The sequence below is a fragment of the Panthera tigris genome, chromosome B4 (assembly GCF_018350195.1).
Source record: "Panthera tigris isolate Pti1 chromosome B4, P.tigris_Pti1_mat1.1, whole genome shotgun sequence".
Classification (NCBI taxonomy): domain Eukaryota; kingdom Metazoa; phylum Chordata; class Mammalia; order Carnivora; family Felidae; genus Panthera; species Panthera tigris.
This window is the reverse complement of record NC_056666.1, coordinates 65,710,581-65,733,791: the sequence shown is the minus strand read 5'-3', so window position 1 is coordinate 65,733,791 and position 23,211 is coordinate 65,710,581. Positions and strand designations below refer to the sequence as shown.

General features: G+C 33.7%; 1 protein-coding gene across 1 annotated transcript in view; it reads left to right on the top strand.

Annotated features, from left to right (window-relative positions):
- The window catches only part of CPNE8 (copine 8), a 226,106-nt gene that overhangs the window by 180,450 nt on the left and 22,445 nt on the right, over nucleotides 1–23,211 (top strand). The window contains exons 15-17 of the mRNA XM_007090800.3: nucleotides 41–222; nucleotides 6,974–7,101; nucleotides 22,939–23,041. Coding sequence (XP_007090862.1) covers nucleotides 41–222; nucleotides 6,974–7,101; nucleotides 22,939–23,041 — 413 coding nt within the window. The remainder of the gene's footprint in view (nucleotides 1–40; nucleotides 223–6,973; nucleotides 7,102–22,938; nucleotides 23,042–23,211) is intronic.

Here is a 23,211-nt window from a genome sequence, read left to right as displayed (position 1 = left end):
CTCTAATCAGTTATGTTTGAAATATTTTTTCTGTCATCAGGCAACCCTGCCCAGCCCACTTCTCTCCATTACATGAATCCTTACCAACTGAATGCCTATGGAATGGCCCTGAAAGCAGTGGGAGAAATCGTTCAAGATTATGACAGTGATAAAATGTTCCCAGCTCTAGGTTTTGGTGCAAAACTGCCTCCAGATGGAAGGATATCTCATGAATTTGCTTTGGTAAGAGTACATCACAAGGATTTGATCTTTTGAAAAAAAATAATATCTTTTAATGTTGGTTCACTACTTATGCTTTAGTCACGTAGCAACTCTTTTGACTATAGACTCAGCTCAATTTTGCAAAATGATTGATTTAGAAGTGTGATATAATGGAAGAAAAAGACAGTGAAATAGATTAGTAATAAATATATCTATAGTGCATCTGGTTTCAGAGGGTCTAATCTGGTTGTCTATTGCTATATGACGAACTCCTTAAAAGTTAGAGGCATAAACCAACACCATTTCATATACTCATAATTTTGGAGTCAGGAATTTAAGCAGAATACAATAGGAAATGATATATTTCTTCAAGATGTCTGGGGTCTTAAGTAGGATGCCTTGATTGGCTAGAGGTGGCTGGAATTGTTGACTAGAACCATATATCTGGGCTTCATTCTGGCTGTTGGTTGGATTGCTCAGTTCTTCTCCATATCATGTGTTCTAGGGCCAGCATGTCCCCTAAGATGGCTTCTTTGCTCATATCTGATACTCAAGATGACTGAAATAGCTGAGTTGCCTGGACATCTCTCCCTTTTTCAACATATGACCTGCCCATGTGGTTATCATGGACCTCAGCACAGTATGGCCATCTCTTGGTAGTCAGATTTCTTACATGGCAGCCAGCTTCCCCAGAATGAGCATTCTAAAAGGCTGAGGCAGAAACTGCAGGGCTCTCTATACCATAGCATTAGAAATCCCAGAAAGTTGTTTTTGCTAAATTCTCTTAGTCAAGCAAATCACTAAGGCCAGCCAAGTTTCAAAGTAACCTTCACCTCTCAATGGGAGGCTCTCTCAAAGAATGTGTGACTATCTTAACCTACCATGTTCAAATTTAAAGGATTAGTTATGACTAAAATTAATTTCTTTTAATGTGAAGCAATAATTGTGGCTATAATTATGATTTCAATAGAATGGAATAGATATGACTGAAATAAATATTTATCTAGTTAATGTTTACATAGATCTAGTCCATATTTTGTGATTGAAGATAAGCAATGTTGATAATTGAAGATAATGCACTCTGTTTTCCAAATAAACTCCACAAAGATAATGCTTATACACCCAGTCAGCCTTATTCTCCCTGTACTTTCTGATCAAATAATGGGAAAATCAATATAGGAATGGTTGCCTGTCATTTTGGAAAAACTTTGGCTTTTTCTGTTTAGAAGTGCTTCCCTACCCTCTATACATTTCAGGAGTAAATTCTTGCATCCCCATTATCTTTGTAAGTCTTTGCTGTTTTTATTCATGTTACAGAAGCAATGCATAATCAGAGATTTTTTAGAAGTTCTGCAAGCAAAATAAAAATAATAATACTACCATTTTTTGAGTAATTACTGGGTGTCAAGCCAAATATTTACAATCATTTTCTTATATGGTCTTCATAAAATTCCTATGTGGTAGGTATATCATGACTGTCACATTACACCACTCTAGGAAGTGTCAGTCATATTGAATATAGTTAAAGAGTGTCCCATGTGTTGTATAATTCAGCTTAGGGTCACAGGAATTAACCAGGATTCCAGAAGACAGGACTTGAACCCAGATCAGTCTTATTTTAGAATACATGCTCTTTAACTACTACTAAAGCAAATTTTATAACAGTACCTATATGAATCCCACCTCTCAGATATGTGCTTTTTAACACCATGATAGAGTATGATTATGATACATACATATGCACACACACACTTCCTGAAGCTTTTGTATGATTAGATTTAAACTTCCTTAAATATCTTTTAAGAGCAGTATTTTTACATTTTTATTTCTATACTTATCCTTGCTTATCTATTCCATTGCCCACACAATTTCAGGAAAGGTTGCTGGAGGCTTTAATTCTTTCTTCCATGAAATAGCCCACATGCCACATTCCCACTGTCATATAAAAATAAATATCTATTGGGATTTTGTTGTGTCTTAGAGAATTAAAATCTCCCAGAAACTTATAAAACCATGAAAATCACTCATGTGATGCTAAGTCTTAAGTGCTTCAGGAAAAAGGTCATGAGCTATTTTAAAGCTTAAGAAAGAGAATAATTATGTTAAACTAAATGGGGCTTATTAATTTTTCCTTCCATACATTTCTTCTCACCCTTGTGTATGGTTTTTTTTTCCTTTTATCTCTCTCTCTAAACCTCTCATTTTCTGCTTTTCCTACTTCCAAATTCTTTCCTCACAACAAAACCGATGCAAATATCTATTGCCACGGAAGGATTTTTTTTTATTATTTGCGTCTTAAAAGTTCTTGAACCCAACTCAAATACTTACAGGATAGAGATCATACCCCTTTAAAGTTATGAAAAATAGTCCCCCAAATTGAAGATGAAAACAACACTGATGATAGCGCATGAACTTTAACATTACTAACTGATTAATTTTTTCAAAGCACTTTTGTTTTCTTGGGTAAATAAGACAGGTAAGACTTAAGTAGGTCTTCAAAGAGTTAGTATTTGATTTGATTTTTTGCTAAACTATTCTGTTAACTTCATCCTTAACTGTCTCTAGGTGCTGAAATGGCAAATAGAAAAACTGTCCCATATCAATCTAACAACTAATATACTCTGTAATCCCAACAAACCCTCATATTTTCATGGTAAGAATTTGTGATGTATATTCATAAATATTAATCTATTTATCACACTGAGTTCAAGTAATCTTTCAGTTAGCAAGGGAGGCCTTCTTAAAAATTAAATAACCCCTCATTGGTGAGTTTAGGGCTAACACAAATGTTGCAAGTTGAACATAAAAACTTATTTTTTTATGTTTTCTTTGCTGTTAATCCAAAGGGTCTCAGATAAACCCCAGCTTTTTATTTGAAATATGAATAAGAATATATTCATGTATTCCATAGTGGAAAAAGAACAGGGAATGGGAAAAGGAAAGGAAGAATGTGCTGGTACCATCACATTAGCACAAATGTTGTGAAAAGGAGTCATTGCTCTCCTCCCATTGTGATTTTGATGACTCCTTAAGGTGTTATAACGGAAAATATAATAGCATAATAGTGTGGAGCTTTAGAGGAAGTATTTGTAATGGGCATGAGGCCAGTGACCCTTAAAGGAAAGTCTCCTGCAATGATCAATAGAGAAATGGTACACCTGTCCAAGTGATTTTTCATACTAGATCTCGAAAAGTGCTGGCCTACTTTTCACTTATCTTGTCATTTATAGATATCTGCACAATTTAACATGTGTGTGTGTTGTCATCCATCTAGATGCTAACAATCTGGGGCGTCTGGGTGGCTCAGTTGGTTAAGCATCCGACTTTCAGCTCAGGTCATGATCTCATGGTTCGTGAATTCGAGCCCTGCATTGGGCTGTGTGCTAACAGCTCAGAGCCTGGAGCCTGTTTCAGATTCTGTTTCCCTCTCTCTGTCTCTCTGCCCCTCCCTGGCTCTCACTGTCTTTCTCTCTCAAAAATAAAAATAAACATTTAAAAAAAAATTTTAGATGCTAACAGTTTAACAAGCAAGGGTCTTAACACTGTATGCATAAAATACAAGCTCAACAGATGTTTATTTATTGAATAAAAGGGAGACTTTTCCCCACAGTAAGCAATCTCTGGGCAGCAGCAGATACATTTCAAAGAGTAAAGTAACAACTCCTTAGAGCTTCTGTTCAACATTTTGTCAGCTTGTTAGGCCTGCTGAAAAGTATTATAGGTTCTAGGCAGCAGCAGAGACTATATATAGTCTTCTCTTTTAGAACTGAATCTAAATATTCAGTACAATCTTTCAGGGAACCAAATGGAGGGGAAAATGGAGAAGGGCCCAACTCCCTCCCCACACTTAAGTCTGCACTGTGGGAGTAGTGCTCGTTTCAAATTCTGCTCTTTATGTGCTATGTGTTCTACAAATTAACATTCATTATTTTATAAATGGAAAAGGTTGTTAATTAAAATGGAAATATAAAATAGGGCATCCACTGCCCCCTTCATTAATAAACAACAAAATTGAATGCACTTATTTTCAAAAATATCCTGTGCTTTTGGGCTAGTTGCACACATGAGCTCATTTTAATTTGTTTTAACAAGTAAAAACTAATTGCTTGTTAGTAATTAGTAACTAACACATAATTGGTTTGTGAAAGGAGTTTTAAACAGACTTAAAAAAATCTTTGTGTAACTCATTATAACTTTGTTATTAAAAGGAAAATCTCATTTTAATAGCTGTAAATTATTTTAAATAATCCTGATATCATGCCAAGCATATATTAAAAAGTGTATAATTTTACATCATAAATATTTTTATCATCCAACTCGTATGAGGAGTTCTTAGAGCAATTTATTACAGAATTAGGACTAATGCAGAAATCAGTGCTTTATAATTTTTTTTTAATGTTTATTCACTTTTGTGAGACAAAGAGCATGAGCAGGGGAGAGGCAGAGAGAGAGGAGAACACAGAAATCTAAGCGGGCTCCAGGCTCTGAGCTGTCAGCACAGACCCCGACACAGGGCTCAAACCCACGAACTGTGAGATCATGACCTGAGCCGAAGTTGGACGCTCAACTGACTGAGCCACCCAGGTGCCCCAGAAATCAGTGCTTTAAATATTCCATAATGATGAATAGAACATCCACTAATTATCTTTCCACTAAGAAATAAAATGGTGAGAAAAATGGTGACCTTGTAATTTCAGTTCCACAGGAATACAGAAAATATATTATTTTCTAGAAATATAAACCCTTAGTCAAAATGTTAAAAGGATAATGAAAAAGTTGCTCAGAACCATCTTGGTTTGTATTTCTCCCCCTAAAGGCAGATATGGAATACATTTTTATATGCTAAAAATCAATAATGAGTTTTAATTTTAATCAGCTTCATATCTGATTAAAGGAAAGAACACTGTAAAATTTTGTTTAAAGGAAGGTTAAATAGGTCAGCTCAGATTAACATCAAAAGCAATCATTAACTGCTTTGTGCTAAATATTAAGCTTTTACATTATAATTTCAATCAATTAATGTAACCAATTGTATAATATAAAATTATAAAGAGGTCTATATTATTATAAATTATAAGAGGGCTTTTATTATTTTTATGTTTTTAAAAATTGACATGATAGTTAATGAATAAAAAATTTGATGAAAAGACAAAATTAATAGGAAAAAGTGGGTAAAAATTCCTCTCTCATAAATGGCAAAACTGAAGTGGTTGAAATAACTTTGGGGCACAGTTATCTAAGCTCTCAGTGCCTTAGTTTCTTCATTTGTAATGTGGAGATAATGACAATACTTTATCTGCTTTTTTTAGGGTTGTTATAAAATCTATATAATACATATAAATGCTTTAGTGTAAAGCTTAGTATATAAAATTCAACAAATTTTAGTTATAAATGGCCAGTGATTGTTCAGATATAAACATGCATCATGAAATTATTATTAACTATGTTTAAATATAATTAAGGTCTCTAGTGTTTTAAAATGTATCTATAGTTTTTAATACTTCTCCCCTTTCAGACGTGGAGCCTAACTCCCCTTCCCTTGAGCATAGGCTATACTTAGGGATGCATTTTTAGCAAATAGATTAAAGTAGAAGTGATGGTGTGCATCTTATGAGACTGGCTTATAAAGGGCATTGGGGCTTCCTTCTTGCTGTCTTCTTGGATTGCTCATTCTGAGGAAGTTTGCTGCCATGTTGTAAGAACACTCAAGCAGCCCTGCAGAGAGACCATGTTGACCTCCTGCCGGCAGCCATTTAAATGAGCCTTCTTGGAAGCAGATTCTGCAACTCTGGTTAAGCTCTCAGGTGTCCAGGTTGGCATACTGACTGCAAACTCATGAGAAATGCCAAACAAGAACCATCCATTAAGCTGCTGCTGACACCCAAAAGATGTTGAGATAAGAAATAATTACTGTTTTAAACCACTAACTCTTGACGTAATTTGCCACAAAGCAATAGATAACTAATATACTGCTTCATGTTATTTGTTAAATCTGGTCTAGGAGAATTAACCCTCAAGCATTTAAGGTATGGAAAAGCTGGTCTAGGTCTCCAGGTATAAAGTTGCCCTTCTAGGTGCCATCTCCAGAATAAGAACCTAATGGCAAGCTCATTTCCCTTAAAGAACATGGATGATTCTTTGATTCTATTCCTTTTACCTTGTCTTGACATTTCTCACACCAAATTGCATTCCTTCTCTGCTTGGGGTTATTGCAACATGAAAATGTGCATGTGGCAGACGTTTCATAGTTTTCCTTCTATGAGGTAAAACTGAATGGATAGCAATTTTTTTCTTGATTTTAATAGATATCACTGCAGAAAACTCAGAAAAGACTGAATAGTTTAAAGAATGAAAAAAAGCCACCAATTATATGTAATCACCCAGAGTTAACCACTGTTAATATTTACTTCTTTTCAGGATTTTTATATGTTCTTCTCTACATATTCACAGACATGTGTAAAATGAAGCCATTAATTATGGAATGTTGTGATATTCAGCTTCTCAAGATTATTTAGAATTTTCTGCGGTTCTTTTTATGCAGAGTATCAGTTTTTAATGACTATATATTAGATTCATCATATCATAATCTACATAATATATTGTAATCTGTTGTTGACCACTTAATTTATTATGTTTTGCTATGATATAAATGTGCTTCCAAAAAATCTGTGCTTCCAAAAAATCTTTGAGTATCAACATATCGTTTCTCTTTTTCATTTGATCTTTATAGACACTATTAACTTTTACTCTTTTTTGCCTGTAAATTCTGCAGAATGGAAACCCTCAAAATCCCTACTGTGATGGCATTGAAGGAGTCATGGAGGCTTATTATAGGAGTCTGAAATCTGTACAACTGTATGGGCCAACCAACTTCGCTCCTGTAATTAATCATGTAGCAAGGTAAGTGGACAGAGACAAGATGTTTATCCCAGTGTCCCAGACAGCAGTGAAATTATATTATTGTTACCATGACTCCACAAATGAAAAGTATTTTCTTCTAATTTACCTCTAAGAAAATGAGGAAAAAGATACAGTGGGAAGAGTCTCCACTGAGCTATTGTAATACTTTGCTGAGAACTTTACAGCAAAATCTCAAGTGAAGAAATATACACTTAGTTATTATCAGAACCTGTATTTGTTCAACCAAGAAAAATGTTCTATTCTTTGAAAAGGCAGCCATGAGAGCAATAACAAGATCGATTATGATCTCAATGGTGTAAATCATTCAATCTAATATCACATCCCATGGTAACATAGAAGTAATAAGAGACCAAATTCCATGAAGACAACTAAAGTCTTTCAGTGATAATATAGGGCACATTATTTTAACCACTCTGAAATTAATATAATAGCTAATTTTAAGAATTCCCAGAGCTTTACCTGTATATAGTACATAGTATTGAGTTCAGAATATAATTGCTTATGATTCCAACTACATATTCTAGAAAAAAAATTTAAATGTAAAAATGTACACACTTATCATTTTCTTCATCAGTGTATAAGCAAATAAATTAGACACCACTTTTAAAATCCCTAAAAAGTTTGACCCAGTTGCAGATCCTATGAAACACTGCCTTATTTTTAGAAAATTTAAAAAGTGTAGCTTTTGTGTCCTTCCAAATATGTAGTAAGAACGTGAAAATATACTGCATTTGGATAATTTTATCAATGCACAAAGGTGATATGAAAACTCAGTTCTCTGTTTAAAGGTTCTGGTACTGAATCATCTCCATACTGGACATCATGAGTGACTTAAATGTGTTCTACTTTCCATTATCTGGGACATAGACAAGATACTAAAATACCCCTGTATTGGGGCTGACCTCAGTGGAACTCTGCTGTGGAAGTCCACCTCAGGTTGACAATGATACATTGATGACCATTTTCTGAGTGTTTTTGAAATATTAGCTCAGGTTTTTGAAATATTTCCACCCACAATCTGTTTTAAGTTATGAATTTTACATCTCAACTCTGGACACAACTAAAAAAAAGGATTATTTATGGAATAATACTTATCATATATTTCCTTTTTATTTCTATGGTGTCCTATTATTTTATTTCTATGGTGTCCTAATATATAATTTATTGTCAAATTGGTTTCCATACAACACCCAGTGCTCATCCCAACAGGTGCCTTCCTCAATGCCCATCACCCACTTTCCCCTCTCCCCACCCCCCCAATCAAGCCTCAGTTTGTTCTCAGCTTTTAAGAGTCTCTTATGGTTTGCCTCCTTTCCTCTCTGTAACTTTTTTCCCCCCCTTCCCCTCCCCCATGGTCTTCTGTTAAGTTTCTCGGGATCCACATATGAGTGAAAACATATGGTATCTGTCTTTCTCTGCCTGGCTTATTTCACTTAGCATAACACTCTCCAGTTCCATCCATGTTGCTACAAATGGCCATATTTCATTCTTTCTCATTGCCAAGTAGTATTCCATTGTATATATAAACCACATCTTCTTTATCCATTCGTCAGTTGGTGGACACTTAGACTCTTTCCATATTTGACTATTGTTGAAAGTGCTGCTATAAACATTTTGGTACAAGTGCCCCTATGCATCAGTACTCCTGTATCCCTTGGGTAAATTCCTAGCAGTGCTATTGCTGGGTCATAGGGTAGCGCTATTTTTAATTTTCTGAGGAACCTCCACACTGTTTTCCAGAGCGGCTGCACCACTTTGCATTCCTACCAACAGTGCAAGAGGATTCCCATTAATCCACATCCTCTTCAGCATCTATAGTCTCCTGATTTGTTCATTTTAGCCACTGTGACCAGCTTGAGGTGGTATCTGAGTGTGGTTTTGATTTGTAATTTCCCTGATGAGGAGTGACGTTGAGCATCTTTTTATTTGGCCATCTGGATGTCTTCTTTAGAGAAGTGTCTATTCATGTTTTCTGCCCATTTCTTCACTGGATTATTTGTTTTTCGGGTGTGGAGGTTGGTGAGTTCTTTATAAATTTTGGATACTCGCTTTATCCAATATGTCATTTGCAAATATCTTTCCCCAGTCCGTCAGTTGCCTTTTAGTTTTGTTAATTGTTTCCTTTGCAGTGCGGAAGCTTTTTATCTTCATAAGGTCCCAGTAGTTCATTTTTGCTTTTAATTCCCTTGCCTTTGGAGACGTGTCAAGTAAGAAATTGCTGCGGCTGAGGTCAGAGAGGTTTTTTCCTGCTGTCTCCTCTAGGGTTTTGATGGTTTCCTGTCTCACATTCAGGTCCTTTATCCATTTTGAGTGTATTTTTGTGAATGGTGTAAGAAAGTGGTCTAGTTTCATTCTTCTGCATGTTGCTGTCCAGTTCTCCCAGCACCATTTGTTAAAGAGACTGTCTTTTTTCCATTGGATGTTCTTTCCTGCTTTGTCAAACATTAGTTGGCTATACACTGGTGGGTCTAATTCTGGAGTCTCTATTCTATTCCGTTGGTCTATGTATCTGTTTTTGTGTCAATACCATACTGTCTTGATGATTACAGCTTTGTAGTAGAGGCTAAAGTCTGGGATTGTGATGCCTCCAGCTGTGGTTTTCTTCAATATTACTTCGGCTATTTGGGGTCTTTTGTGGTTCCATACAAATTTAGGATTGCTTGTTCTAGCCTTGAGAAGAATGCTGGTGCAATTTTGATTGGGATTGCATTGAATGTGTAGATTGCTTTGGGTAGTATTGACATTTTAACAATATTTATTCTTTCAATCCATGAGCACGAAATGTCTTTCCATTTCTTTGTATCTTCTTCAGTTTCCTTCATAACCTTTCTATAGTTTTCAACATACAGATCTTTTACATCTTTGGTTAGGTTTATTCCTAGGTATTTTATGAGTCTTGGTGCAATTGTGAATGGGATCAGTTTCTTTATTTGTCTTTCTGTTGCTTCATTTATTGGTGTATGAGAATGCAGCTGATTTCTGTACATTAATTTTGTATACTGTGACTTTGCTGAATTCATGTATCAGTTCTAGTAGACTTTTGGTGGAGTCTATCGGGTTTTCCATGTAGAGTATCATGTCATCCGCAAAAAGTGAAAGCTTGACTCATCTTTGCCAGTTTTGATGCCTTTGATTTCCTTTTGTTGTCTGATTGCTGATGCTGGAACTTCCAACACTATGTTAAACAACAGCAGTGAGAGTGGACATCCCTGTCGTGTTCCTGATCTCAGGGGGAAAGCTCTCAGTTTTTCCCCATTGGGGATGATATTAGCTGTGGGCTTTTCATATTAGCTGTGGGCTTTTCATAAATGGCTTTTATGATGTTTAAGTATGTTCCTTCTATCCCGACTTTCTCAAGGGTTTTTATTAAGAAAGGATGCTGAATTTTGTCAAATGCTTTTTCTGCATTGATTGACAGGATCCTATGGTTCTTAAATTTTCTTTTATTAATGTGATGTATCACATTGATTGATTTGCGAATATTGAACCAGACCTGCAGCCCAGGAATGAATCCCACTTGATCATGGTGAATAATTCTTTTTATATGCTGTTGAATTCGATTTTCTAGTATCTTGTTGAGAATTTTTGCATCCATATTCATCAGGGATATTGGCCTGTAGTTCTCTTTTTTTGCTGGGTCTCTGGTTTGGGAATCAAAGTAATGCTGGCTTCATAAAATGAGTCTGGAAATTTTCCTTCCCTTTCTATTTCTATTTTTTTTTCATATATATATATATATATATATATATATATATATATATATATATATATATATATATACAGGTCTTGACCCAAAAAATTAATTTCAAAATCCACTAATGGGTCATTACCTGTAATTTGAAAAACATATCCTAGCTAATTATATTAGCCTATGTGAGTAGTGTCATCTGTACTCTATTTCCTAGTTTTTTGATGTTTGTCAAATAAAGCAGTATCAAAAAATAATATTAGTACAAAATAAATTATAGTTGTCTCATTCTCTCTCACCCAGTACTATACAGATGACTGTCTTTTATAAAAAGATAGAAAAAGGATAGGATTTCTTTTGTGTGAATTCATGCTAGTTATGATAAATGTTCTCGAGGGTTTACTAGTTAATTTTATATTTTTTACCCTGGATATCTCTACTATTAAAGTTAAACTTTTAGATATACAATTTCTAGCTGCATTTCTATATACCATTTAAAACTGTAGGCTCTATACTGTCCTATTACCATTTTTCATGTATTGTCTAGCATTTTAAGAAATTCTCAAAGATAGGGATAGATGCCAGCTAACTATCAGATTCTCAGCAATAATCCATGATCTAATAATTCTTTCTTATTTTTTTTAATGAGAGAAAATAAGAAACACATACGATACGGCTTTTGAGGAATCCTCTTTTCCTTCCAATACAATCTGAAGTCTCATGTATCTGTCTTATTATGAAGCTACATAAGAAATGCTTTACTCCTTTATCTTTGAGAATAGGTTTACTTTAATTTTTAAACTTTTTATTAAGACAGACAATTTCTGTTTGACCCAAAATCACCATCCAAAAAATTTATCAGTTTAAAAGACAAGGTACGATTTTTTCTAAATCATGAGAAGTTCCATAGTTACAGTGTATGAGACTCCTGTTTTAAATAAAACTCAGTGAGTATTTTGTTATTTTGAAATGCATTCATCAGTTCTTCAACATGCCCATCATATAGGAGGTAAGTGTACTTAACAAATGTTTAATAACTGAATTCTGTATGTTAAGGTATTTGTCATTAAAAATACATTTTGTAAAATAAAAAGCAAATGGTTTTTTATTTGCTTGATTTTTTCTTCTTATAAAGTGTGTTTTCTATATTGATAAAAGCTTAATTTGTGATAGTTTTCTATTAACATTTTGAAGAATTCTTATTCTTATTCTTTTTAAGAATAATAATTTTAACCGTATGCTCATTTTTAGAACTTAAATCTATTTTATAAGACTATTGACTTTTTAGATAATATTGAAATAACAATATTGTGAGTTAACACCCAAAGCATCATGTTTGTGAAACTTGAAAGTTCTTGGTGATGTTCTGAGGTTATCCAACCGCTTGCTTCTAATTTCCTGTCTTACCAGTTTTCCTTTCATAGAGTTGTCTAGGGAATAACATTTCAGACAATGTAAAAATCCCACTCAACATCCATTGGTGCCCTGTGACAAGTTTAAGTTTGAACACTTTGGTTTGGTATTTAAGAACTTTTAATATCCAACTACCACCACTCATCCACTTTCATTTCCCTCCACATTCTCCCAAATGTGCCATACTTCAGCCATAGAGAATCATTACTTCTGAGCTATGAATTGTCATTTTATGAATACCTTTATCAAAACACTCACTAATTTGATTCCACTCAATTGTTACATGTAGATTTTTTTCTCCGCTGAAGACAGGAATTGTGACTTAATTATATATATATATATATATATATATATATATATATATGTGTGTGTGTGTGTGTGTGTGTGTATATATACACACACATATATATATAATTATATATAATATATATATATACACACATATATATATAAATACCATGTTATAAATTATATTTAAATTAAATTATATTTAATATTTATAATAATAATATAATTTATAATGTATATGTTATAAACCAACATAAAACCCAATTCTTTGCATTTACTGATAAATCCACACCTATTTGTTTAATTGAATTTTCTGTATACCATGCATTATAACTACATTTTAATAAGCGAGTTTATAATAGAAAACTGAAGGAACTGTTAATGATAATACTTAGTCTATTTTAATGACCTATGGAAAATGTGATTGTGATAGATACCTACTGCATGAGGCAGGGTCCTCAGGAGAAACAGAACTAATAAGACATACAAATATAGATATATAGATAAATTTATTTTAAAGAATTGGCTCATGCAATAGTAGGCACTGACAAATCAGAAATTTGTAGGGAAAGCTGGCAGGTTGGAAACTTAGGTAGGATGATATTCTTGCAGTTTTGAGTCAGAATCCCTTTTCCTTTGGGAAAACCGTTTTTGTTAAGGCCTTCAACTGATTGAATGAAGCCCATCCACATTTTTGAGATAGTCTCATTTACTTAAAGTCATCCAATTGTAGATATTAACTATATCTTCAAAGTAGCTTCACGGGAACTAGATAACTGGCTATCAGAGCCTAACCAAGTTAACATGTAAGACGATCATGCCTACCAAAACTAATGCATGACCGTTATGTTGTACACTGAAAACAAATTTAAAATCAAAGAAATCCTTTCCATGTATGAATGTATTAATACACCTAATATCTATAACACTATGTTTAATTCTCAATAACTAGCAATAGGAGGAAGAAACATGTTAAGGAAATCATGTGTCTATAGAGACATGGTTGTAATAGAGTGGAGTTTACTCATCCCCTAATGTCAGTGCCCTCTTGGATATATAGCGATTACTATTTTTACATTCCTGTTTACATCTTCAAAATTTCTCTTCATCTAGAATTCTACCTCAATAACTTTAAGTTTTTTGAAATATATTTTGTTGGTATTTTTTACCAGCTTATAACTTGAAAATAAACTAATATACCAATGAAAGTATCAATTATCTTTTCAGGCTATCATGAAAATTTTACTATTCCCTTGACTTGAATAATATGCATTATTTCCTAACTACTAGTCCTCTGTTTCTTGTGCCTAACCAGTTACTAGTTTTGAGGCTGTCATATTTCAGTTTCTATGAGGGATCTATCAATTTCTAACTACTGACTAGATTTTTGTATCTAGATATCTAGATGCAGGTAATCAACTAAAATTACTTATCAGTTTTGAACCCATAGTCTGTCTCAGACAATGTGCTCAATGCCATCATGTGGAATATTTGTTTTAATCTTCACAATAACTCTATGATCTGTCAATAGTGTTATTATTCCTATTTTATTGATGACAAAATGGATATGGAAGAGTGGCCATTTGAACTGGAGCTAAAATCCCTAACAGAATAATCTTATCCCAGATAACTGTTATGATGCCTTGCATAAACTTAAGCCCTTTTAGCTGTGCTCCAAAGATAAAGGCACATAAAAGAAAGTGCAACAAAACTACATATGGTTGTGGACACAGTCTGTCACTTCATCACACTGCCAAAAATACAACTCTGTAACATAAAAATTACTGTTACTTTGTATTGACATATTTACATATTAAGATTTAACTAGTAAGATTTAATTAGTATTAAAATTTAATTCATTGCATATATCAAAATTAAACTACCTAAATAAAACATTCTTGAGTCAGTTTCTTATCTTGTTGCCCTCTTTATTCCTATGAACCAATAGTAAGCTGAAAGAATATCCCAGAAATCTGAACCAACCACTTACGCACTTTTATAAACATGATCCCAGAAAGTTGCCTGACAAAAGACTCCAGGGGAATGCGTTTGAATTCCAAACCCCTGACAAAGTTAACCTCTCTCTCAGATTTATCACAGTAATATTAAAATATAAATTATGGATTGCCTATATATGAAAAAAGACATTTAGCAGGCTTTTAATAATAAAAGTTTTAATTATGCAATTTACAGAAGGATTCATCATCAGTTTCCTTTAAGCAGCAAGCTTCTTTAATACCTTTAAAATATAATTTGAATCTGCAAGAGTATATATCAGGGTTACCTTCTGGAAGATAGATTGAGATGTGATCAGCCTCTACTTTCTACTTAGCACGTTTCTGTAGCATTTCAATTATTTTATCACAAATTATAATATTTTAAAGTGGACTAAATTAGAAGAAATGGTAGCACAAAATATGATTTTGTTTGAAACTTAGCTTTACTTGCAAAGTGCAACAATATGTCCATGCATACAGCAAATGCCATAGAAATCATGGCAAGTTTTAAAAGATTAATTTATGGTGCTTTTGGTGATAAAGACTAAAATAGATTGAATAGTTCTTATGTAAAATGAAATTTATCTTCAAATTAGTGCATCTGGCAGTAGTGAGAGCCACACAATAAGCTCATATATCTTTCTACAGCAAAGTTAAGAAATATAAAACATTAATAAAAGCACATGTTTATTATAAAGTAAAATGCAGAATCCCTATGAAGTTTTAAGATAAACAACAAAGAAATTCCAGGTTTACTATATCTGCTTCAGGTTGTATTCCTAACTCTTCTGGTGGTATGAATATATTCTCTCCTTCTCTTAGGTAAATAGTTTCTGGTGAATCAAAAGAAAACCAAAATGAAAATATATTAAACTCAGCAATGAAAAGACATGGAGTGGCTGGATGGATAAAAAACAAGTCCCAACTATATGCTGTCTATAAGAAACTCAACTTAGATCTAAGGACATACATAGGCCAAAAATGAAGGGATGAAAAAAGATACTCCATGCACATGGTAACCGAAAGAAAGCAGGGAGGGTGGCTGTACCTCTATCAGAGAAGATAGACTTTAAGTCAAAAACTGGCACAAGAGCCAAAGAAGGTTATTACATAATAAAAGGGTTAGTTTATGTGATATGTTGATATACACAGGTTTCCTCCAGTTTTCAAAAGTTCACATTACACCACTTCACTTTTACAAAAGACCTATATTAGGATCTGTTTCCACTAACCAAAAGAAATCCAGAGATTTTTGCTTTTATGAAATAGATTGCAGTGTTTGTTTTACTGCAAGCGGTCATAGAGGCAGCGTGCATCATGAGCATGACAGTGATGCCACCAGGCCCCTTCCCTGGGAACTACACTCAGCATCTCATCATCAAGGTGCCTTAGCTTTGAACCATGTCTGTGAGCATCTGTGCTTTATCTCCACTTATTCTGTGCGTCTGTTAGCAAGATGTGTCCTAAGGTGTCAGAAAATCTAAGATAGACTATTGTTTAGGTCTGGGAACCAACACTCAAAAAGTTCCATATAAGCTAATGGTACTTGCTTTTTTTTTCTACTTTATACCATTTCTGCTTATAGAAGATTTCATAGCAAAGCTCTACTTTCTGATAGTGGGAGAAACGTTCATATTCATGAAGTATTATTCAGCCTTAAAAAAGGAGAGCCTACCATTTGCAACAACATGGATGAACCTGCATAATGTTATGCTAGGTGAAATAAGCAAGACTTAGGAAGAAAAATGCATGATCAGTGAAAATCACTGCATGATCTCATTTATATGTGGAATTTTAAAGTTTAATACATAGAAGCAGAAAGTAGAATGGTGGTTAGCAGGAGAGGGGAGGTAGGGAAAATAGAGATATTGGTCAAAGGATATGGAGTTGCATTATGTAGGATGAATAAGTCTAGAGATCTAATATGTTGCATGATGACTACAGTGAAATACTGTATTGAATACTGGAAATTTGCTAAAATAGTAAATATGGGAACTATGTGAGGAGATATGTTAATTAGCATAATTGTAATAATCATTTTACTCTCTATGTATATATCAAACCATCATGTTATAGATCTTAAATAAAATATTTATCTTAAAATGAAATTTTTCTTAAAAAGTATCAATTCAACAGGAGGATATAATCATTATAAATACGTATGCACCCAGTATCAAAGCACCTAAGCAAAAAATTGACATGTATGAAGGGACAAATAGACTCTAATACAATAATATTAGAAGACTTCAGTACCCCACTTTTAATAATGAATACATCATCCAGATAGATGATCAATAAGGAAACTGCAAACTTGAGCACCTCTCTGGACCAAATGGACCTAACAGATATATACAGAATATTCTACTCAGTAGCTCCAGAATACATATTCTTTTCAAGCACGCATGGCACATTCTCTAGGATAGATTATAGGACACAAGGCAAGTCTTAATAAATTTAAGAAGATTGAAATAATTCCAAGTCTCCTTTGCAAACACAGTAGAAAAAAAAAAAGAAATCAGAAAGATTCATTAATGAATAGAAATCAACATACTCTCGAATGTCCACTGAGTCAAAAAAAAAAAAATACAAAAGGAATTGGGGAATATCTTGAGATAAATGAAAGAACAATATACCAAAACTTACAGAATATTGTAAAGGCATTATTAAGAGGAAAGTTTATAGCAATAAATATTGCATGTTAATAAAGAAAAATCTTAAAGGATCTAACTTTACACCAAAAGGAACTAAAAGAAGAAGAAAAAGTACAGGTTAGCAGAAGGAAAGAAATAATAATAATTAGAGCAGAAATAAATGAAATAGAGAATAGAAAAACAATAGAAAAAATTGACAAAACTAAGAGTTGGTTTTTTGAAAAGGTAAACAAAACTGACCAACCCTTAGACTAAGAAAGGAAAGAGACAAGACTCAAAAAATGAAAGAGAAAACATTACAACTGATTTCACAGGAATAAAAAATATCATAAGGGATTATTATAAACAATTGTACTTTAACAAATTGGACAACCTAGAAGAAATGGATAAATTCCTAGAAATATACGATGTACCAAGAATACATCAAGAGAAATAGAAAGGATGTACATACCAATAACAAATAAGGAGAATGAATCAGTTATCAAAAATCTCCCAACAAAGAAAAGGCTCAGGGCCAAGTGGCTACAAGGCATATCTTACCAATGACTTAAAGAAGAATTAATACCAATTCTTCTTAAACTGTTACAAAAAAAAAAAAAATAGAGCAAATACTTCCAAGTTCATTTTATGAAGCCAGCATTACCCTGATAATAAAGTCAGACAAAGGCACCACAAGAAAACTACAAACCAACATCCTTGATAAACATGGATGTCAAAATCTTCAACAGATTATTAGCAAACTGAATACAAGAGCACATTCAACGAATTATAACCATGACCAAGTAGGATGCATTTCTAGCATGCAAAGATGGTTTGACATATGCAAATCAATAAATATGATACAACACATTAACAGAATGAGGGACCAAAATCTCATGACCATTTCAAAAGATAGAGAAAAAACATTGATAGAATTCAACAGTCTTTCCTGATAAGAACTATCAACAAATTAGGTACAGAAGGAATTTACCTCAACACAATAAAGGTCACAGCTAACATCATACTTAATGATTAAAAAAAAAAAAAAAAAACTAAAAGCTTTCCTCTAAAATATAGAACAAAGCAAGGATGCCCATTCTTCCACGTCTATTCAACATATCTCTGGAAGTCTTAGCCAGAGCAATTGGACAAGAAAAATAAGTAAAAGTCAGCCAAATAATAAAGGAAGAATAAAATTACCTCTGTTTACAGATGACGTGATCTTGCATGTAGAAAACCCTAAAGACTGAAGGAAGTAAAACAAAGCAAAATAAAACAAAGCAAAACAAAAAGAAAACCCATTTACTGATGAACTCAGTAAAGTTGCAGGATACATAATCAACCTGTAAAAAAGTTGCATTTCTAAACAAATAACACGCTATCTGAAAAGGAAATTAAGAAAATAATCCCATTTATAAAAGCACCAAAAAAGTAAAATAAAATACTTAGGCATAAACTTAAGGAAGTGAAAGGCTTTTATAGTGAAAACTATGAAACATCAATGAAAAATTGATGCAATGAATGCAATGAAAAAATTAAAGCAGACACAGATGGAAAGACATGCCACATTTATGGATTAGAAAAATTAATATTGTGTAAATGTCCATACTACCCAAAGTGTTCTACAGATTCTGTGCAATCCCTACCCAAATCTTAATGATATTTCTTGAAGAAATAAAGAAAAAAAAATCCTAAAATATATGTGAAACCACAAAGGACCTTGAATAACTGAAGCAATCTTGAGAAAGAACAAAGCTGGAGGCAAGCATCACACTGTCTGATTTTAAAACATATTCCAAAGGTGCAATAACTAAAAGAGCAAGGTACTGATATAAAAAAAGCGTCTATACCAATAGAATAGAATAGAGATGCCCAGACAAAAACCTGCAGGTTTTTGCCAAAAGTGCCAAGAATACAAAATGAGGAAAGAATTATCTCTTCAATAATTGGTGTTGGGAAAACTGGATATACACATGAAAAAGAATGAAATTGGATCCTTTTCCTACCACTCACACAAATTAACTGAAAATTGATTGAACGTAAGACATGAAACTATAAAACTCTTAGAATAAAAGAGAAAACCTTGACATTGGTCTTGGCAATGATTTCTTTGTCTTGGCAATGATTTCTTGGGTATGACACCAAAAGCACAAGCAGCAAAAGCAGAAATAGACAAGTTGGGACTACATCAAAGTAAAAAGTCTCTACACAGCAAAAGAAACCATCAACATAATGAAAAGACAACCTACAGAGTGTGAGAAAATATTTGCAACTTATATATTTGATAAGGGGTTCATTTCCAAAATATATAGGGAACTCATACAACTCAATAGCAAAAATACAACTAATCTGATTTTAGAAATGGGTAAAGGACTGGCACTGACATTTCTTCAAAGAAGGCATACAAATGGCCAATAGGTATATACAAAATGCTCAACATTTCTAATCATCAGGCAAATGCAAATCAGAACCACAGTGAACTATCATTACTTTACACTTGTAAATGGCTTGTACACTTGTACATGGCTATTATCAAAAAGTCAAAAAGATAGTAAGTGTTGGCGAGGATGTGAAGAAATTGGAACCCTTGTGCATGGTTGGTGGGAATTTTAAATTAGTGCAGCTGCTATGAAAAGCCAACATAGAGATTTCTCAAAAAATATAGAGCTACCAGAAATCCCACTTCTGAGTATACATCCAAAAAAACTGAAATCAGGATCTCAAAGAAGTATCTGTAGCATTATTCACAACTGCCAAGATATGCCAATGGGCAACAATGCGATATTGTGCACTTAAATTTTTGTTAAAAGGGTAGATTTTGCATTAATATTTTTTTTTACCATGTGCACACACACAAAGGGGACACAGGAAAATTTAAGAAGTGGTATATTTATTGCTGTGATTGTTTTGATGGTAACATGAATTTATAAATATGTCCAAACTCATCAAGTTATATATCTTAATTCTGTGCAGTTTTTTTGTATACCAATTATACCTCAATAAAGCTGGGGGAAAAACTATACTAACAACTGAGACTTTATGGGTGATCAGAAGTGTTGAAAGAGAAATAAAAAGTAAATACCAAAAAAAAAAATTCAGACAGTTAAGCCACTTGAAATGATATTTATAGAAATGCATAATATTTTACTTTCTGTATTGTTTCTGAATCTGGTAAAAATTTGTCATTTTAAGAGCATCATTTGGTAAGAAGAGCAGAAAAGCTACATTCTTGTACTCAGAAGCTATTTATAGTCTTCCATTAATCTCATGAAATATAAAACCCTGTTTCTGAAACATAGTAAGAAATGCTTTTTAAAAATAATGGGTATTGGGGCACCTGCATGGCTCACTAGGTTAAGCGTCTGACTTTGCTCAGGTCATCATCTCACAGTCCATGGATTAGCCCCGCGTGGGGCTCTGTGCTGACAGCTCAGAACCTGGAGCCTGCTTCAGATTCTGTGTCTCCCTCTCTAATTTGCCCCTCCCCTGCTCATACTCTCTCTCTCTCTCTCTCTCTCAAAAATAAACATTAAAATTTTTAAAAAATAATGGGTATTTAAAAATTAAAAATGAATACCTGACAGAGATTACCTGACTTCTTTTAGTAAGAAAAAAAGCTAAGCATTAAATAGAATAGTCTCAAATCTGGTTTGGACTGTTTTTCATTGATTGTGTAACCATCAAACTTATAAATTCCTTAATGGAGAAGATCATTTGTTCAATATTATGGGAATAGTTTTGACTATACATTGTGGAACCAGTTCAATGCTATTTTTATAGGGTGTGAACATTACACTTACTGTATTCTCTTGATCAGCCTATGAAATTACCATTTTGTTAGCTGCATGAGCAATTATGAGTTTCTCTAGTCTATGGAAAAGTTGTAAACATTTTTCTTGTCCATATTATTGTTAATTCTGCTCTCCAAGAAATAAGTTTTGCCCTGACATATGTGATTCGTCTGTCCCTGATCTGCTCAAATTTGATTCCTTTGGGTACTTCAGGTTATGAAGGAATTTTATTGGTAATAAGTAGATGTTTTCTTGAACCCAGTTTCTCTGTGATACTATCTTTCTGTGATTCTATGATACATAAATATTCAATGAGTTTTACAGAAGTCGACCAAAGTCTTCTCATTTACTGTTTATCTCCTAAGAGTACCATAATGCTTGCTTGTTACTAGATATGACCTGCATACTAATTATATTCTAAAAATCATAAAAGTTATTCTTATTGAGGGGCACCTGGGTGGCTTAGTCGGTTGAGCGTCCAACTCTTGATTTCCACTCAGGTCAGGATTTCACAGTTGGTGAGTTCGGGCCCCGTGTCAGGCTCTGCACTGGCAGTATGGAGCCTGCTTGGGATACACTCACTCTCTCTCTCTCTCTCTCTCTCTCTACGAGTAAATTAACTTAAAAAAAAATAAAAGCATTGTCTTAAAAAAAAAAAAAAGGTATTCTTGTTGAGAATATAATCTAGATACCCAGAAGGTAGAACACAATGGAAAAAAGGTATAATAAAACATAACATGCATAAAATTCACCTCTAAATTACTGAGTATTACTTGGTGAGAACTCTGATAAACTTCAAGAACTAGAATATACTCATTTTTTAAAAAAAATCATTAATGTTTATTTATTTATTTTGAGAGAGAGACAGAACGTGAGCGGAGGAGGGATAGAGAAAGACACAGAATCCAAAGCAGGCTCCAGCCCTGAGGTGCCAGCACACAGCCTAACACGGGGCTTGAACCCACAAACTGTGAGATCATGACCTAAGCAGAAGTCAGACATTTAACTGAGTGAGCCACCCACGCGCCCCTAGAATATATTCTTATTACATACCTAATTTTTGTCTTTGTTTGGTATTCTTTTCCCCATCTTACATCAATTTAACACATATTAAGAACTTGAATTATGGGGCCACCTGGGTGGGTCAGTCCATTAAGCATCTGACTTCCACTTAGGTCATGATCTTGTGGTTCACGAGTTCAAGCTCCATGTTGGGCTCTGTGCTGACAGCTCAGAGCCTGGAGCCTGCTTCAGATTCTGTGTCTCCCTCCCTCTCTGCCCTTCTCCCTTTCATGCTCTCTCTCTCTCTGAAAAATAAATAAACATTAAAAAAATTAAAAAGAAAAACTTGAACTATGGATGTGTCAAAAAGCATTTCTTCTGTTGCATTTCTTAGGTGAAATTCACATAACATAAAAGTAACTTTTGAAGTTTACAGTTAGATGATATTCAGCACATTCACTATGTTGTATAATCATTACCTGTGTCTAGTCCGAAACAAAAAGCATTTATGATTATTGTCTTTATAATAATCATACCATTTATAAAACTGTATTATATATTGGGTAGCATGCATGCGGTTTCTGTATTAACAATACAGAGGTGTGTAATCTTGATTTTAAAGGTAAAGAAATAAAGTTTAGATAGATCAAGTAATTTACTGAAGATCATATACATAATATGTTGCTTAGCCAGGGTATCTGTTTCTGAAAGCTATATCCATTCCTTTGTGCTAAACATACCCTCATCCATCTCACCTTTTATTAGTGAGTGAATTTCCAAGGCAGGCAGGCTTTTCTGTGTGCTGGCATGAAGTAATGTTGCTGTGTTCTAGCGTGCTATTTCAGAAAAATGTATTGAGAGCTTGCATGATATAGATTCCTAATGTAAGTTTAAATATTTTCTTGAGATTAAAGGTTTGTTGACTATTGCGATTATATTTAGCAACCATCACATACAAAGGAGGTGTTTTATTTTCTGAGGTATTCTTTATCTTTTTATTGCTTTAGGTATGCTTCATCCGTAAAAGATGGTTCCCAGTATTTTGTGCTCCTGATTGTGACAGATGGTGTTATCTCGGATATGGCTCAAACCAAGGAGTCCATAGTCAATGTGAGTAGGTATCGTTCAGTCTCGAGCTGGCTAAGTGACAGCATGGTGCTTTCAACCTAAGTTGAAAGAGTTAATGTTAGTTGACTTATTAGTGAAACAAAATGCTCATGCTTTTGCAACTGATTGCATTCTTATCCTTATCCAGAAAACTCACATGTATATGTACCATT